Source organism: Pseudonaja textilis, chromosome 15, assembly GCF_049901715.1.
Source record: "Pseudonaja textilis isolate UNSWEBS1 chromosome 15, rPseTex1.2, whole genome shotgun sequence".
NCBI classification, from domain to species: domain Eukaryota; kingdom Metazoa; phylum Chordata; class Lepidosauria; order Squamata; family Elapidae; genus Pseudonaja; species Pseudonaja textilis.
Window position 1 is genome coordinate 11,051,498 of NC_142004.1, and position 18,488 is coordinate 11,069,985.

Here is an 18,488-nt window from a genome sequence, read left to right on the forward strand (position 1 = left end):
TGTTCTCCTCCCAAGTAGCCTGCTCCATCTGCACTCTTCTCACCTTCACTCCGTGCTTGGATCAGGAGGGGGGTGGTCCTTGCTGCCCATCTCCCCCATAAGGCAACTTTGAACGGCTTACAGATTATAAAAAAAATAAATAGAAACGTAATTAAAATATTCAAATTTTAAAACTATGCCAAAACCAGTATTTAGAGATGGCATGGGGATGAGGTCTTGCCTTGTCAACTATCTCCAGGCATCAGCCCGCTCCCTCTGGGCCACCTTATTACGGGAGTTAGCAGTGGACTGCTGCCAGTTCGGACTGGCTCGCCCATACCGGTTGTTCTGACCACCTGCCCCGGTGCTATCCTGTCCGATGTATCCGGCTCGCTTGCCCTGCCCATGCAGCCCAGATGATTCCTGCTACTCCCTGGCTGCCACACACAGGAAATCCCCGCGTTCTTGCAGCCCTGTGCATGCCCACATTTCCAGTTCTGCATTCAGCAAGCCAGTTGTCACAGTATGCGCGGCCCATCTCTGTACGGCAGGCTCAAAGCCTGTTCAGATCTTCACAACCTCCAGGCGATGTTACAAGGTGTTTTGGTTTTTTTAAAACTATAAATAATCTTATTGATCCAGAGTCAATAAAAATGCAAGAAACTGGAAACGTTTGCGTTTTAACGCTAAACTCACCAATGCCTCCCATCTTGTGATCTCCTCATGAGGAGCAGCCACCTGGAGCACTTGTGGGCAATCTCAGTTCCTCTCCTTGTCTGGCACCCCATCACTTTTAGCGGAGCCGCCTTTTTTATTCTTCTAATGTTTCTTTAATCTCTTATTTTTCTCCATCTTTTTTTTTTTAGTTCATATTCGTTTTTAGACTTGCAAATTGTAATCTTTAATAAAATTGTATCACTTCCATTTAACAATTTTTCACCATTTTTCCACTTCAAACGATTTGCCGAGATCTTACTAAGTCTTCCATTCGATGGAAGCCTATTAACCGAAATCCAGTATGGTGTGATGAGAAATACTCAATTCGTATTTTATTTTATCGTAACGTCCGTTGTGAACCGGAGCTTCAGGTGTGTGCATTTATAAGGCGAACTAAGCGCTGGCACTCCCAAACAGCCCATGATATTTGCTACAACCAAGAAATCTCGTAACACCCCCTAGAGTTGACACACACACACCCATTCTTAAGCTCACAGTGGGTCATTGTAGGCTGCTTTCCCCGGACTTCCTTCTCCTCACCCCTGTCGCTTCTCCCTTGTCCCCACGAGAGTTTTGCTTTTGCTTTTGCTTTTTCCAACAGAAGAAGTTGCTGCCTTGCCCCTAAGGGCGGAACCTGGCCTGGCCTGGCTCCCAGTTTTCAGCTCTTTGCCCTGTTCTCCCTCCTGGGAGAGCCTCTCGCGGAAGGCGGCATGGGAGCACCGGCCTCCCTTCTGTAGTCTTCAGCCGCTCCATCCATCCAGCTGGTGGAAGAATATGGGGCTGGAGCTTTACCTGGACCTTCTGTCCCAGCCCTGCCGGGCTGTCTACCTCTTTGCCAAGAAGAACCGCATCGCCTTTGAGCTGAAAAACGTGGAGCTGTTCAAAGGTGAGGAGAGCCCCACACAGGCGCCTATCTGGGGAGGGGCTGTCTCAGCTGGCGGGGTGGGAACAGAGACGGAGCTGCCTTCAGGGGGACCCCTCTGGCTCTCTCTGGCCAGTGGTTGGGTGGGCCCTGCCTTGTTCGTTGGGTTTCATGGGGCCCAACAGAAACGGGAGGGGACTCTGCCGCGGGGTGATAGGAGAGGGGGCGCGGGGGGGGGGGCAAACTGGAGGAAAGATCTTGCGCTGGAAAGCTTTTGTTACGCAGGTGCCTTCTTCCTCTTGCCAGATTCCATCCTGGGGACTAAGGTGCCTGGAGCAGAGGCGGAAGGGGGGGCAACGCACCCATCGGGTAAGCGGAGCGCAGGCTTTACATGAATGGAGAACCGAGGTATGGTCTGCAGGTGCAGAGACGGGAGGGGGGGCTGTCCTGTGGTTTGGCACCCTCCGATTAGTTTTCCCCAAATGGGTGGAACGAATTTCAGTTGGGTCCCCAGCAGGACTGTGAAGTGGGATGCCTCTTGACTTCTCAGCAGCGGAGAGGACGACCTGAGGGCTGCCGCTGAGCACCTGCTCACAAGGTGTAACATTGTTAGGGATCTTCCCCTGCTGAGTTGCCTTAACCATCAAGAATCCAGTGAGATCTTCCCACTGGCAGCCGTTGGAAATGCCTGCCGCTGTTTTCCTCCTTTGGGGCTTCAGGTGCGTGTGGCGTGTCCCAACAGAGCCAGGATGACGCATTGGGGACAGGATGGGGGCGTAAGTAAGCGCCAGGCCCCCAACCATTTCACTGAAAGCTCTCTCGCAGCAGTGCAGAGTTCCCTGTTTGCTATGTAAATACAACTTGGAAGGGTCCAAAGGGCCATTTGAAGTTGCAAAGAGAGCTCTCGTCTGCACCCAAACTGGTTGGGGTTCTTCTGCTGATAAGATAAGCAACCTGATTCTTGTACTTTGGCTCCGTGGCCGCTCGAAGCACCTTTGAGTGTCGTATTCAGTACAGTCTTTCTGTAACTAATCCCAGTCCAGGGCTATCTGGGTCTCTTGTGACCTGGCAGCTTACAAAAAGGTCTTCATCGTCTTTGCGTTGGAGAGTTTAGAGATGCACAGAAATAAATGTCAACATTCATTATTCATTTTCCAAAGTAAACCTTCAATGGTTTCCTCATTCCCATCTTGCTTACCTGCCCTCTCAAAGTCAGCTTGGATTCCCCCCCCCCAAAAAAAAACCCCTGAGGCAGGACAACCCCTCCATACCTGGACCTTGTTCTATGTGGTGGTTTCCACATCCCTCCCTGTCCCATAACTCCCAACAAGTTTGATGGGTCCCAGAGTGGGCCCCTGTTCTCATCCCAGTTCCCACGGAATTCCTCTTATGGAGCCTTCATTCTGGCATTTTCCCACATGCTGCCATCCCCAGAACAAACCTTCCCGTTTAGCCATGAGAAGTAGGAGTGTGAGGTAGCTACGGTATGAAGCCTGGAATACGATGCTGTGCTCCCTTCTGTAGCTTAAAAGTTGTGAGTTGACAGCTGTCTGTGCTGTCTGCTCAACCGCTTCCCTGGGTAGAAAAAAAAGTTGACCCATTTCTGATCCACATCAGATCTGCTGGAAGAATCTAATTCTGAGATTATCTGACACCGTCTCCAATTTCCCAGTCAATTTCAACTGCAGAAAGCCGCGTTCAGACAGTTCTCACTTGACCATTTCAGAGGGACACGTCAGCACAACTTTTACCCATCCGTCTTTCTAGCTGGAATTCAGAGAAAGACCTGGGTGGAAGGAGATTTCTGCTCTCCGCTCCAGACAGACGTAGCCAGGAACTAAGGGGAGGGGGGCTTCTCTGCTTTTAGCCTCATGGTGGAATATCTGGTTTGACTCCAAGGGTCACAGCAGCGCAAGGAGACCACAAGAGTGAAGAAAGTCCCTATCTTGAAGGATGACACTTTCATCTTGTCAGAAGGGTAAGGAAAATTTCCCCCGTCCCGTTTCTCCTTGTCTAAAGCCAGGCTTGGAGAGAAGGTCAGAGGAGGCCCAGCAGGGAACAAAGTCGCTGGGACCCCCTGCAGGTTTAGGGCCAGGGGTTACAATGGATTGACAGCTAAAGACTTTCCTTTGGGAAGTCTTATTTATCCCAGATGACACCAGGTAACAAGGCATTCATTCCTGAGTTTGATTGCACAGTGGGAGGGTGGGAAATTCATCAGAAATGGAGCAGAACCTACATGCCTCTCTGTGGTTATCTTCGTTTACATGAGACATCTTGGAAATGTTCTGGAGAACTTCAGTAGACCCGGTGGACAATTGAAAGCCCGGAATACTTTTGCTTGTCTTAGTTGTTTCGCCTTTGACAATCCACATTCTGAAGGGCCTTAATGAAGCCAGGTGCTCGGTTGTGTTTGCTCATCGGCTCTTCCTCTGCAGAAACTAACTCCCGCCTTCCTTTTGTGACCCTTTTGTGATCTTGTCCTCGATTTCCATGAATCTGGTCAGCACGGCCATCCTTTTGTATCTGAGTCGCAAGTACAACACCCCAGATCACTGGTACCCGTCTGATCTACAGAAACGAGCCAAGGTGGACGAATACCTATCGTGGCATCAGGCTACCATCCGATCCAATGCTCCCAAGACAATGTGGATTAAGGTGAGCCTTCGAAGAGTACCTGGAGATTTGGGAAGCCTCAGCTTGACCCAGAAGATTTAAGATCTGTCCACAACTGTTGAAACTTCCAATCTGTGTTCATTATATAATTTGCCCAATACTTCACTTTTTTCTCCGTTGCTCATTCACGCGCACCCAAGGCAACACTCCCCCTTCCTCCCCCTAAAAAAATTCTCACCTACAAGATTGCAATCTTCCCCAATCCCCTTATAGAGTGATAAATACTTCTACATCATGTTATAATGTATTTTACTTCTTTCTTTTATTTATTACCCTAACATTGGCAATCAAGTACAGTTAATACAGCCATCCATCCACTTACTTTTAGAGTAACATCACAGTTTGTGACCGCAGTTGCACGAGGTGGCCACTGCTAAGAACCTCCTCCTCCCTGAGACCGCTCCATCTCCACAGGAGCATCCCAAGAACAGAATGTGGCTGGCCTTCCACATGCTCCTGTAGCTCAGTGCTCTGGCCCCACCAAGGCCACGCGGACATCACAAGCAGCTCACCCTGCTCAGCCATCCACAGTTACTTCAGTTTCTTTGGAAAGGAGTGTTGGCTGGTGTCCTCGTGCCAAAGGGACAATGCAGGGGTGCCTCTTCTGGGCAGGCAACCACCCTCAAGCTCCAGCCTACAGCTTACTGAGCTGAGCCCAGAGTTACTGCAGGGGTTACTGGATTTTGTTGCTCAGGATCCAGGCAGCCGTGCAAATGGTCTTGGATGCAGCTGTAGAGAGCTCTCTAAATGCTTTCAAAGGCTGCTCGGCCCGGTTTCCAACAAGGTGCCTTGGGAGAACAAGTTCCACAGTTCACCCACTAACTGAAAAATTAGCTTCCTTCCTATTCTCCCCTTATTCAGCTTGTTTGCAATTCTTTTGCTGCTATTAAGGGGGAAAACGTTTAAAGCACCAAGTGTACCACTACACATGAAGGCGATTCATTTACGCACGAGGTAGAAAGGACAGTGTTTCTTTTGCTTGCTTAAAAGAGCAAAGGATCCAGAGGGAGGGAATAGACACCCCTTGGATAGACTTTGAGCGTAATTGGATTACAGAAGGAAGGAGCCGTGTTTATTTTCCTAAGGCAAAGCAAACACAGCCAGCAAGGTGTGCATTTCTGGCTCAGAAAATAGAACCACCTGAGAGGAAAGTAAGGCCTTTTCCTGGGTTGGGGGGAATCCTCAAATGCCCAGGTGTGTTCATATCAGGTGAAGGCCAGGAACTTCACTTTGCCCTAGCTGGATTAAAAAAAAAGGGGAAAAGGAAAAAGGGAGCAGGCATCTCCCACACATAGACTCTCTGCCGAATGACAGAAGGGCATTGCAATAGGGGAGTTTTAGTATGTCTGGACTCATTTCTGAATGTTTCTGACATGGCGTTTGCTACTGTTTACGTGGACTGTCCTGCTCGGTCAGTCTCCTCCACATCTAGGGGAAATTAAAGGGTTTCTAAACACGAGGAGGCGCATCTAATCCTTCCCTTGATGACCCTGAGCCCACCTTCCCATCCTGGGCCTGGGCTGCTTTCTCGTAGGGATGACCGGTCTCCTCCCACTGATGCAGGTGCTGATCCCGCTGTTAACGGGGCAGCCGCTCCCGCCAGAGAAACTGCAAGAGGTGATGGACGGCCTGGCCATGGCGCTGGATTATCTGGAGGGGCTGTTTCTCCAGGACAAGCCCTTCCTGGTGGGCAGTGAAGTCTCTCTTGCGGACCTGGTGGCCATCGTGGACCTCATGCAGGTGACCCTGAGGGTGCTGGGCCCTCCTCCGCCCCTGGGCCCGATTGCCCTTCAGCGGCAGAGGGCTGTGCGTTGGCCAAAGTGCCAGGAGGGGAAACACACTAAGGAAGCAACGGAAAGACCCGGAGAGCTCCAGGGGACGGGCAATGGGGGGGGGAAGAACAGCCAATGAGCTACAAGCTAACGAAGGGGGGGCTCTGGTGACGCCCAGAGGGGCTGCTGGGTCTTTCCTCTCAAAGGTGCAATGGGGGCTTTCCCAGGTGCACACATCACCTGCCCTTCCAGCTAGGCCAGACCTGAAAATCAAAGTCCCACCTGCTAAAAACACTTTTAGAAGAGCTGCGGTGGTGCAGTGGCTAGAATGCAGTATTGCAGGGCTACTGCTGCTGTCGGCTGCCTGCAATTTAGCAGTTCGAATCTAGCCAGGCTCCAGGTGGACTCAGCCTTCCCTCCTTCCGAGGTGGGTCAAATGAGGACCCAGATTGTTGGGGGCAAGAGGCGGACTCTGTAAACCGCTCGGAGAAGGCTGGAAAGCCCTGTGAAGTGATATCTTAAGTCTACATGCTGTTGCTATTTATTGTAAGGCCAGAGGAGCAGAATTTGGCGAGTCTGAAAGAGCTTTGCGCTCCCTCCTTTTATCTTCAAGACATTCAGGAAGGGTCTCGTCTGAGACTCTTACTCAGGTTATAATCCTAGTCTGGACTAGTCAGATGTCTTCTCTCTCTCTGGCCATTTTCTTAGTAGAGGTTTTTTCTCCTCTTCCTCTGCCCATTGCAGTCCTTGACTTATGAAAGGGCGTCACCAGCTGCCCCCCTTCCCCACCGCAAGAGCAGCCTCCAGGAAGGGAGACCTGCATCAGAGCAACCCTGACTCTGATGGGAGAAGAAGGGAGGGGCGCAGGCCCCTACGGGACCTGAGCAGGTTCAGTGGCACAGGCTGGCGAGCCCACAGATCTCGCTGGGCGGAGGGCCCTGATCTTCTGCCAGCTTATCTGATGTCGCTGTTTGCCTCCCTCCCCCGTTTCCTCCCCTGTTTTCTGCAGCCTGTGGGCGTTGGATGTGACATTTTCAAGGACAGGCCCAGACTGGTCGAATGGCGCAAAAGGACAGAAGATGCGATTGGGAAGGAGCTCTTCCTGCAAGCACATGAATTGATCCTGAACATTAGTAAGCTGAGCACCATACAGATCGATCCACAGCTGAAGGAGCAGCTGGCTCCTGTTTTGTTAAAGATGATGAGATGAGTAAAGGAATTTCACAGGAGAGGATAGCGTGGCTGGTCATCTTTCCATCTCCGGGGTTGTTAACTTTTCACTTAGAATTATGTCTACTGGAGGCCATCCTGGCTAAAGCCCCCTCAGGCGTCCAGCAGCCATCGCACGAGCTCCACTCTTATGCTGGAGTCGTCCTGATCCCTGGAGGCTGGCTCTCTGCCCACCAGGACAGACCCTCTGCCCTTTCAACCACCTTCAGGAAACGGGTGGAAGGGCAGAGAGAAGGGAGCTGGTGGAAGGGCAGAGAGGCTCAGTGACGCGTGTGCCCCACCCAAGTCAGAAAGGGACAGGGGCCACAGGGTCTCCTTCTGGGGAGCCTCCAGTGATCACCTGCCCTGCTCCCAAGGCGTCCTCCCTCTTTACTCCTGGCCTAGGGCGCTCAGTGCCGAGGATAATGGGTCCTGGAAAAGTGGTTGCCCCCAACCTTCTCCCTATGCCTGGGCCTCTCTAGGCTCTGCTCAGCTAGACAGGAAAGGTCACGTCATAGTGGAGGCCAATCCTTCTTTCGTCCAGATTCCTTGCCAATTCCAGCCTGGTAGCAGCTTTGTGGTCCATGGAGTCCCCTTTGGAGAGGAGCAAACAAATTTCCCCCAAAATACAACCAATCCTATCAAGTCCTAGCTTGATTTTTACACATGCGCCCAATATAAGCTCTTATATCCAATATACTCTTGCTTGGCTGGCAAAAAAAAAGTCATTAAGCGAGGCAAAATTCATTTAACAACTGTCTCACTTAGCAACAGTAATTTGGGGCACAGTTGTGGTCGTAAGTCGAAGACTACCTATACTTTTCACTCAGCTGTTGCCTCCTGCCCTGGGCTTCCACCCACTGAATGGCTGCAGGGGTCGAACGGGCACCTAGGAGGTGGGAAGTGGGGCCACATGGGAATGTTGGGTCTTTGCAGACCTTCCAACTGGCAAAACAAGAGGAATCGGTTTAACAGATTGGTTAAATTAAGTCGCTTTCCTAGCATGCCAAGCTCGGTTAGCGACAATCTGGGTTTTTAGTTTAGTGTATCATGTGAACAGGCGGGCACAGCAGCCAAATTAGCTGTGCTACTGATTGAAAGCATGATTTCAACTGACGGCTGGAAAAGAACTCCCTTTAAGGAGAGCAGAACCCCTCAAAACGCTTCAGTAAAGCCACAATTTCTCATTGTTGATTTCCCATTTCTTGTGGGAAGGGGATGAAAGTGACACGGGCCATCAATAGCAGAAGGGCCCATGTCGGTTACTGCTGCCGCATCCACTGGGCTCCGTCGAGGGGTGCCGAACCCCCAAACCCCTCACACCCCCAGGCCACGAGAGCAGCCGCGGGCGCGGCCTAAGGGCTGCCCACCAGGTGGCTCGGGCAAAGGCCTGGCCTGATTGGGCCCCGGGGCCGCTTGTTCCGTCAGCCAATCAGATGCCTGAGGTTTCCGTTGGTGCCGCCCACCTTCGGGCTGGTCCTGGCGATGGTGCTAGAGCTCTACCTGGACCTGCTTTCGCAGCCTTGCAGGGCGGTCTACATCTTCGCCAAAAAGAACAACATCCCTTTCATGATGAAACCTGTGGAGATGCTGAAAGGTAGCGGGGGCGGGGGACGGCGTTCCCTGTGGCCCCGCTTTTCTCCTGCCCCCCAATCTTCTCCAGGCTCCCCCCACCATCTCCAGAAAGCTTCAGAGGCGGCCAGCCGGGGCCCGAGGGACGCCTGTGGGCACCTCCTGGCCGTCTGCCATGGCCAGGTCCTGTCCTCCCCAGCTACCCCATCCAGAGGCCGCCCTGTCTGAGGCACCGGAGGGGCAGACACGCGGCCTGGAAAGGTTCTCCGAGCTCTTGGAGCCATCGACGGTCTTCCCACCCTGATGTTTTTGCAGAGTCCTCTTGGTTTTGCTGGCTGAGGGATTCTGGGAGTCGAGGTTGCCATGGTTGGAGACCCCTGCTCTAGGGCACAGCTCCCACGGTAGAGGCCAAAGAGAAAGGGCTTCCCCACAACAGTCCGTTCCTCGCAACACCTTTGGGGAGCCTGGAGGCTTTGGGGAGGGAAAGAGTGGGAAGAGGCCTATTTTTGGACCCTCAACCCACCTGGAGCCCCCCGGCACCTGGGCACCTGTGAGTTGTTAGTTTTCGGGACTGAGCTCAGCGAAGAAGCAGAGGGGAGGGTGGGTGGAAAGACGGTTGCTTTGGGTTGTGGACCAGTGGTGGGATTCAATTTTTTGGTTACTACCGGTTCTGTGGGTGTGGCATGGCTTGTGGGCGTGGCAGGGGAAGGAGATTGCAAAATCCCCCATTTCCTCCCCACCCCTCTAACCTGCTTTCCAGCTCCGTTCTCCTGGGCAGGGCAACCCAAGGAGACCCACCAGCCGATCAGCCGGGACTCCATGGGAGGCGGAGAAGAGACGGGGGTTGGCGGGGCCAGTCAGAGGCGGCATTGGCCGGTTCTCCAAACAACTCAAAATTTCCGCTTACCGGTTCTCCAGCACTGGTCAGAACCGTCTGAAGACCATCTCTGTTGTGGACTTTCCTTTTTGGTTGATGCGGTTTTATCCATGTTAGGGCAACACTTCACTGAGGAATTTAACAAGGTGAACATCCTAAGAAAAGTGCCTGTCCTGAAGGATGGCGACTTCATCCTAGAAGAGAGGTGAGGGCTCCAGATGAGCAGGATGGGAGGGGGGAGTAGCCACGCCCGCTTGGAGCAACTGAGGGTCCCCGGGAGAAAACAAAGCATTATAGGCCCGGTAAAAACGCAGCTGGATTTGTGCCCTGCGGCTGGAATAAAAGGTTCCTTCCAGGGGCAGCTGGGCTGGGGACAGCGGTACCCGCAGTTTGAGTGCCAGAAGAGTAAGAGGTCACCTCTCATTCGGGGCCTGCTGGACCCCACCAACCGAAACTCTCCTGGCTGCGGTATTAACTAGCCAAAGGCTTAGACCGAGGCCAAAGGGATGAAATCCTGGTCTGCTTCCGCTAATCCGTCTCCGATCTTCCCTTTTGGGGGGAAGGTGGTTGAGAAGATGGTCACACAGCAGCTCCAGAGGTTTCTGGATGAAACGGACACACTTTTGGATGATCTCTAGTGGGAGCGGGATGGGGGTAATGCATCCGTCCTTGTTTTACTCGACCTTCAGCCTCGGCGGCTTCTGATACTGTCAACCATGGGATTCTTCTGGGGTGGCTTCGGGGGTTGGGAGTGGGAGACCCCTCTCAGTCAGTGTTGATAGGAGGGGAGAGATCCAGCCCTCGCCCACTGCTTTACGGGGCTCCTCAAGGCTCGGTACTCTCTCCTCTCCTGTTCCACATTCATATGAAGCCGCTGGGTGAGATCATCCGGTCATCATGGACTGAGGTGTCACCAATATGCTGATGAGACTCAGCTGTATGTCTCGGACCGTGGTGAGTTAAGTGTTGCTGTGTCCTCCCTGCCTGGAGGCTGTTATGGGCTGGATGGGGAGCAACGGGTTGAAATTAAACCCATGCAAGACCGATTGGCTCTGGGTTTGGGGTTTGTTGGTTCAGGGAGAATTACCACTTTTAGTCTTGGATGGGGTGGCACTACCCCAGACCCTGTGCGTAATCTGGGGATTCTCCTGGATTCATGACTCCTGTTCGAAGAGCAGGTGGCAGTCGTGGCCAGGAGGGCCTTTGCGCAACTGCGGGTTGTGCACCAGTTACGCCCTTTCCTGGATCAGCGGTCCCTACTCACAGTCACTTATGCCCTGGTCACTTCCCGTCTTGATTAATGCAACACGCTCGACACGGGGCTGCCCTTGAAGAGCATCCGGAAGCTCCAGCTGGTGCAAAATGCAGCGGCCCTCATGGTTTTATGCAGACCCCGGTGTGCACATGTGTCACCTTCCTGCGGGAGCCTCCACTCTAATACTTCTTCGGATGGGCGGGGATTTTTTTAATTTTTCAATTTTTTTTTCAGATTTTGTTCTATTGCACTTTATTAATTTGATCCTTTTTGTTTTGATTGTTTTATTTTAAATATGGTTTTACAAGTCGCCACGGGCAAATAGTCATGGCAATATAAGTTCAATAAATAAATCAATAAATTCCGAGGAGGGGCTGCTCAGATGCCCGGCAGTGCGGGATACGCAGGGCGGCAGTGAAAGCCGTTGTGCACCTGGTCAGCTGTGGCAGCAGAACGCCTGGCCTTCCCTCCAGCGAATCCACAGCTCAGGGATCTGGGCTGAGCCCGGGAACCAGGCAGAAATGCTGGCTGCTCAGCCAGCACACTTGGGGTTTTCCTTAGCAAGGCTGGGGTTTGTGCATGAAAGGCACACACACACACCCCGAAGGAAGGAAGGAGAGGCGTGTGACTGCCTCCCACCAGGGCAACTCAACGCCCGGAACAGAACAGCCAAGGGGACGGAAGCAGCCAAATCCAGCAGAGGGCAGAGCGGATGGAGGCTGAGCTTGTAAGGGGCTGGTCCCAATGGAGGAAGAGAGAGTCCAGAGGTCTGGTGGAGTATGACGGGTGGGGTTTTTACACAGAGGAGTGGCAGGTTCTGCCTTAGCAGGGACAAGGGCCTGGCATCGGAGCAGCCCCCGCCCCATGCCCGTGGGCGGCCACAGGCAAGGGCCGGATTCCAGGAGGGAGCGGGCTGGCTCAGACCAGCTCTGGGAATACAGTGCCCACTTTGTCGGCACCCAGGAGGGTGCCAGGACAGGCAAGGCAGGTGCAGGCATTTGGGGCCGAGAGGTCAGAACGGTTGGCAGAAATCTGGAGGTCTATCCGAGAGGGGAGCGGTAGGCTTGGTCTCTGCCCCTCAGCATCCTGATGGCGGCAGCTGTTGACCTTAGAAGCAGAAGGTTCTGTATGGCCAAAGAGGCGATTGGATCCTGCCCCCAGCAGTAGGTTGGGCTTGATGATCTCTTAAGTGCCTCAAAGCAAGCCTTTTTCGTGCCTTGGCTCTTTGCCTTCTGCTCACCAGCACAGCCATCCTTCTCTACCTGACCCGGAAGTACAACACACCCAGCTACTGGTACCCGCCCGATATGAAAAAGCGAGCACGTGTGGACGAGTACCTGGCCTGGCAGATCAGCACCATTCGGGCGGGCACGTCCAAAATCCTCTGGCTCAAGGTGAGACCACCACCACCCCTGCTCACTGGCGGTGCAGCTCCCCCCACCCTCCCCAGCCCTGCACAGACTCCAATGTCCCAGGAGAAGGGAGGTCTGGCTCAGGGAGGGGCCACCTGCGGGGGCTGCTTTCCCCACCAAACCCGCTGCAGGGGCTTGAGAGACAGGGGGTGAGGGGCTCCCCACATAGGAGAAGACAGGTAGCCACAGGGTGGCAGCGTAGAAGCCACCTGAGCTCAGGGAGCTGCATGTGCCCCAGCAAGTCTGCCGATGGCTGGCATCTCGCGGATGTAATGAGGCCCATGCAAGGGACGCCCTCGGCAATCAGATCATTTTCACACACACACACCCCGCAACACACCTTCGTGCAGACATGCCAGGGAGGGGCCCATCCCCTGGCAGCAACTCCTCAGATCCCCTGGCCCCGGGGGAGACCCCAGCAAAGGAAGCCAAGAGCCCACCTGGAAAGAGCCTCCTCGGGACCAGCCTCGGGGAGCCGCAGTCCCGGCCTCCACAGCGTCCCTGGGCGAAGCTGGTGCCCGCTCCTCCCGCTCTCCTTTGCCTGTCTCGGTGGGGCAGGTGGTGATCCCGCTCTTCATAGGCCACCAAGTGTCCCCAGAGAAGCTCCACGAAGCCATGGAAGAACTGAACCACGCCATCCAGAAGCTAGAGGACAAGTTCCTGCAGGAGAAGCCATTCCTCATCGGCCCAGAGATCTCCCTGGCTGACCTGGTGGCCATCGTGGAGCTGATGCAAGTAAGCCCCACCCCACACAACAGCCAAACCCCACTCCCCCCCCCACCCAGAGGAGACTTGGGGTCTTGCAAAGCAGACCCCCGTCAACCGCTCTGCCTCCTCTAGCCCTTCGGAGCCAGCTGCGACATCCTGGAGGGTCACCCCAAACTCCAGGAGTGGCGCAAAAGGGTGGAGCTGACGTTGGGCAAGGAACTCTTCATGGAAGCCCACAACCGGATCCTGAACCCTCAGGAACTCAAGAGCATCGTCATTGACCCCCCGCTGAAAGCCCAGATGAAGCCGCTGCTCTTGAAGATGCTGAAATAAACTTGGGGACCGGCCAGTGGGGCTCCCCCCGCCCGTTTGATCTCACCTTGCATCCTCCCCACCACCACCACCCCGACACACGCCTGGGTTTCACGCTTGGCTTCCAATGATCCTTGCTCCAAAATCCTTTCCTTATTGCCTGGCCCACCTCAAGCAGGGATAATTCCACTTGGCCTAATGCCATCTTCATCAGGGGCTTCTGAGGAACCCCCAACCCCCACCCCAACCAGCTACCTTGGGCAAGCCCAGATTCTGAATGAGGGCTGCAACCCAGGTTCAGAAGGAATCGAGTACTTTTGCCCACAATGGATGTTAAACCTGCAAATTATTCCCTCCTCAAATTGTCCACAATTCTTTAGGAAGTGTATATCGTAAAAGCATTAACAGAATAAAGTCCAGTGATGCATAAGATAAAATGATTAGTCAGTAATGTTAAATATACACCACGCACACCACAGGGGAACAAGGGGCTTCCAAATTCTAACTCCCAAAGATTTTTCCAGCACTTGGGAATGGAAGCCTCAACTGGTCCAGGAAGTCTCTCCTCCCCCAGCAGGCGAGAAGCTCGCATCTCACGAGGTGGGGGGGGCATCTGTGTGTGTGGGGGGGGAGTGTATGCAGAGGCCCTGAGCCAAGGCAGCTTTCCAGGCTTGGGGCCGGGCCGGGCCATGAACTGGTCTGACCTTGCGTGTGATCAGATTGGCAAGATCTCTGCTGACTTGCTTTAGACAGACATGTCCTATCATGCGCAGGGATCCAAAGGGGGTTAACGGGGCAGTGGCCCCTCAGCCCAGCGGGGCCCTTGAGGAGATACGGTCGAGTGGACGTGAAGCGATCTGGCCCGCTTCAAAGCCCGCCAAATGATGCACCTGAACCTTTAGGGCAGGAGAGGGCAATCTGTGTCCCGTTCCCCCGTCGGCCCAAGTTCGAGTCTGGCATTAACCTTGATTCCTGGCAAATATGAATGTTGTGGTTTCTGAAAAATGGTTGCCAGCTAGTCCACAGCAGGAAACAAACGCAAACTAAAAATGCAACTCCCAATTCTCACCTGTGGCCTCAGAAAACACTGCACGATCCCTGCCCACCGACTCCTCCCACACAGCAGCTTCTCCCACTTTCCATCATCCCTTTTGTCCCCCCATCCCACCCCCCAGTGTGCCTTCACCCCAAGCTATTAACCCTCCTGCAGGACAACAGGTAGGCAGGTGACGGGATAGAAGAAGCAGGGATCTTCACAGGCCGTAGGAGGTGCGGTGAAGCTGATGAGAAGAACACAAGACGTTTTTTTATCACAACTCTGCCCAGAGCTCAGACTTGCTCCAGGCTGGGATCCCTCTTGAATCTCGGCCTCGGTTGTTCCCTCTGGGAAGCAGGGCACTGAAGCAACCTGACCACCAAGGGAATCTGAACGGGAGAGACACACAGAGCTCGAACAAGTTACAGTTATTTGGTTTTATTTTTAATTTAGCGGGAAAAGCCTGCCTGGTGCTCTGCTTGGAGTTCTTATTGATCAGACATGAAGTTGCTGCTCCTCCGGAAAAGGTGTTTCTTGCCTTTAAACCAGTGGTCATCAACTGGTGGGCCGGGGACCACTGGTGGCCCGTGAGAAAATTTTGGTGGTCCACAGATAAATGTCCCCACCCCCAAAGCAATTAATCCAGGCTGCACGGGAATACAAGACTGTGCTGCTTTTTGCACGTTGCACCACCTGCAAATTTGCACATTACACGTGCCACCCCCTAGGGCTGAGATTTCCAACCCCACCATGAGCCAGTCCCATATTCCAGAGCTGCAGTGGTCACAGGACCGGCCCTTGGGTCATCCCGGAGCAGCTCCTCCAGATACATGGCAGGCTGGTGTACCTGGGTGGAGGAGCAGCTGCTCCGGGATTTGGCCAGTCCTGTGACTCCTGCAGCTCTGGAATATGGTACCGACTTTCCTACCAATGTCAGCAAGCCACCGTCAGTCAAAATTCATATTATTGATCTGTGGGATTTAAAATGATGAATTTGGTGGTCCCTGAGGTCCAAAAGATTGGCAACCCCTGCTTTAAACTACCTCTACGAAAGAGACACGGGAAGACATGCCACTGATTAAGGAGGAATCCAAGTATGATTGATGGAGAAAGTGTGATAAAAATCAAGCTCAAAAGATCAGTGGCTTCTGCAGTTAGATCTAACTCCCTAAACTTTTAGCATTATTTTTACAGCACCCAAGTGCGACCCGAGAAACATTGTTGACTTAATTTCAAAGTCCTTTTACCAAAGGATCTTGACAAAGAGGAGTCACGGGATAAGAGGGAAAACATTTTGGCAAATCAGTAACTATAAAAGCAGAGACTAGCGACAAAAAAAAAAGCCAATTCTTGCAATGGACCAAAATGGAGCCACAAAGCCAGGTTGTTCTGCTGTTGTTTTTAAATTGTACGGTGTTTTAAGTTGCTGCCAAAACAAAGTATGCAAACAATACCCTGAATTTCACACGCCATCACAATCCTGCTTGGGATTCTTCCAGACACATCAGATGTTTCCAAGCTGAGGAATGCGAGACATTATTTCTGAGGCCTGCTGGATAAGGGATAAAGCCAAAGAATACAAAAAAGAGGGCAGTACAGGAAGCCCTCCGCTTTGTAATTGTTCCAAGTTAGGACAGCTTCCCCCCAAAAAGCTACTTAGGGCCCCATTTCGAATGTATGGCCGCTGCAGACCCTCTGCAGTCATATGCCCTTATCAGGGCTCTCCAACCTTGGCAACTTTAAGCCTGGCGGACTTCAACTCCCAGAATTCCCCAGCCAGCAAGCTGGCTGGGGAATTCTGGGAGTTGAAGTCCGCCAGGCTTAAAGTTGCCACGGTTGGGGACCACTGCCCTTATGACCAATGGAAGAAGGGATGCTGCAGGACCCCCATCCCTGCCTATCTTCACCCACCCACCCACCCCGCTGCCATTTTGCCCCATGGGGTCCCTGCATGTTTTGCAGGGCTTTCCTCCCCACCGACAACCCCCTCCCCAGCCTCTGGCTCAGGGTGGCTCTGGGGGCAGGTAATCAGTCCCAGTTTATCTCTCCTACTGAAACTGGCCAATAAGCCACCGAAGAGACTGTCATCCTGTCAGGGAGAGGAAAGGAAGAGGCCTGGGGCTAACTGTAGACTTCAAGGTGCTGATTCAAGGGACTTGGGATGGCTAAAACCCCAAACAGGTAAAACTGATTTGTAGAAGAGGATTCACACAGACACCCCCCACCAGCCCCCCGAAATCTCTCCTCTTCCTCTGGAGCTGTCAGGGGCAAAGGGAAGAGCTAAGAAGCCGAGGAGGCTTGCTGCAGAGGGAACCCCCCTCACCGCAGGGACCCCACCCCACCGGCAACTGGTCCTCTGACCTGCCCTCCAAGTTACCTTGGCACACCTGGCCGTCTCCCACCGGGAGGGAGCCCCCTCGGTGGCTCTCTTTGGGGCTGCCCAAGGAATCCCCCTGCCTTCGGGTCGGCCGAGCGACTTGAAATGGGGGTCCCAGCCTGCCCAGAAGCCGAAAGGCCGCTTGTGCCCAGGTGTGTCCAGCCCACCCACCCCCAACCGGCCCCGCTTCCTTCTGCGAGGAAAGCCGGCTGGGCTCAGGACAGCAGCCACGGCCCGAGGGTCCCCGGGGAAAGGCGGGGAGGCCGGGGACCCCGCTCGCTTGCCCGGCGTCTCGGAGCTCCTGGGCCGGACCCGAGGCCTGCGCACTCCCGCCACCCCCCGAGGAAGAAGAGGCGGGGGCGGCCGGGGGCGCAGCGCTTTATTGCCGGTCTCCTCTTACAGGAAGGTCATCACCGTCCCCTTCTTGCCCACCTGCCAGGGTTCCAGCGGGTGGAAGCGGATCAGGATCCTGCGGGAGGAGCGCAGAGTCAGAGCCGGAGACCCTCGGCCGACCCGCCCCCGCCCGCCCACCTTCCCCGGCGGGGACTCACCTGTCGGCGCCCAGGCCCAGCTCGCGGCCCAGGAACTCGGCGAAGCGCGCGCTGTGCGTCCGGTTCTGCTCGGCCGAGCCCACCGCGCCCACCGCCCAGACCGAGAGCAGCGCGCCGGGCGCCGCCGAGCCGCCCATGGCCAGCGCCAGCTCGCCCTTCACCGTCGCCGCCACGCGCTGCGGGGAGAAGCGGGCGGGTCAGCCGGGGAGGAAGGAGGAGGCCCCCGTCCCCCCCTCCCTCCCTCCCTCCCGCGCCCCGCGCACCTCCTCCGGCTTGCCCAGGATGGCGGCGGCGGCGGCGCTGAGCCGGGCGGGCAGGTCGCGGGGCAGCTGCGCCGCCGGCACGTTAGTCTCCAGCTCCACGAAGGGCATCTTGTGTGGCGGCCCGGAGGGAGGGAGCCCGCAAACCCCGCCAGCCCCGCCTCCCGAGCCGCTCCGCCTTTTCCCCTGAGAAGAAACTATCCCGGCTATCGGGAATAGCTGCCCTTCCTTTTCCTCTTCCTCCTCCTCCTCCCTCCTCCACCACCTCCTCCTCCTCCCTCCTCCACCTCTTTTTCTTCTTCTTCTCCTTCTTCTTCCTCTTCCTCCTCCTCTTCTTCCTCTTCCTCCTCCTCCTCCCTCTCTTTCTTCTTTTTCTTCTTCTTCTTCCTCCTCTCCTCCTCCTCCCTCCTCCTCCTCCTCCTTTTCCTCTTCCTCCTCCCTCCACCTCCTCCTCCTTCTCCTCCTCCTCCTCTTCTCCTTCCTCCTCCTTTTCCTCTTCCTCCTCCTCCCTCCTCCACCACCTCCTCCTCCTCCCTCCTCCACCTCTTTTTCTTCTTCTCCTTCTTCTTCCTCTTCCTCCTCCTCTTCTTCCTCTTCCTCCTCCTCCTCCTCCCTCTCTTTCTTCTTTTTCTTCTTCTTCTTCCTCCTCTTCCTCCTCCTCTCCTCCTCCTCCTTTTCCTCTTCCTCCTCCCTCCACCTCCTCCTCCTTCTCCTCCTCCTCCTCTTCTCCTTCCTCCTCCTTTTCCTCTTCCTCCTCCTCCCTCCTCCACCTCTTTCCTCTTCTTCCTCTTCCTCCTCCTCTTCCTTCCTCTTCTTCCTCCTCTTCTCCTCCTCCTTTTCCTCTTCCTCCTCCTCCCTCCTCCACCTCCTCCTCCTCCACCACCTCTTTTTCTTCTTCTTCTCCTTCTTCTTC

At 54.4% G+C, this 18,488-nt stretch overlaps 3 protein-coding genes across 3 annotated transcripts; 2 read left to right on the plus strand and 1 right to left on the minus strand.

The window, feature by feature from the left end:
- The first annotated feature begins 1,163 nt into the window (after positions 1 to 1,163).
- Positions 1,164 to 7,235, plus strand: LOC113447069 (glutathione S-transferase theta-1-like). The gene is made up of 6 exons (XM_026717070.2): positions 1,164 to 1,582; positions 1,865 to 1,927; positions 3,458 to 3,536; positions 4,066 to 4,216; positions 5,798 to 5,974; positions 7,016 to 7,235. The coding sequence occupies exons 1-6, from the start codon at positions 1,471 to 1,473 to the stop codon at positions 7,214 to 7,216; spliced, it is 783 nt and encodes a 260-aa protein (XP_026572855.1). The 5' UTR covers positions 1,164 to 1,470; the 3' UTR covers positions 7,217 to 7,235.
- Positions 7,236 to 8,648: 1,413 nt separating this feature from the next.
- On the plus strand, positions 8,649 to 13,783 carry LOC113447101 (glutathione S-transferase theta-1-like). Its single transcript, XM_026717112.2, has 5 exons — positions 8,649 to 8,812; positions 9,782 to 9,869; positions 12,163 to 12,313; positions 12,890 to 13,066; positions 13,172 to 13,783. Exons 1-5 carry the CDS (start codon positions 8,701 to 8,703, stop codon positions 13,370 to 13,372), a joined length of 729 nt encoding a protein of 242 aa, XP_026572897.2. The 5' UTR covers positions 8,649 to 8,700; the 3' UTR covers positions 13,373 to 13,783.
- Positions 13,784 to 17,125: 3,342 nt separating this feature from the next.
- On the minus strand, positions 17,126 to 17,737 carry LOC148124650 (D-dopachrome decarboxylase-like). The gene is made up of 3 exons (XM_087913513.1): positions 17,579 to 17,737; positions 17,316 to 17,491; positions 17,126 to 17,233 (listed from the first exon to the last, which is right to left on the minus strand). Exons 1-3 carry the CDS (start codon positions 17,684 to 17,686, stop codon positions 17,161 to 17,163), a joined length of 357 nt encoding a protein of 118 aa, XP_087769639.1. The 5' UTR covers positions 17,687 to 17,737; the 3' UTR covers positions 17,126 to 17,160.
- Between the last annotated feature and the right edge of the window lie 751 nt (positions 17,738 to 18,488).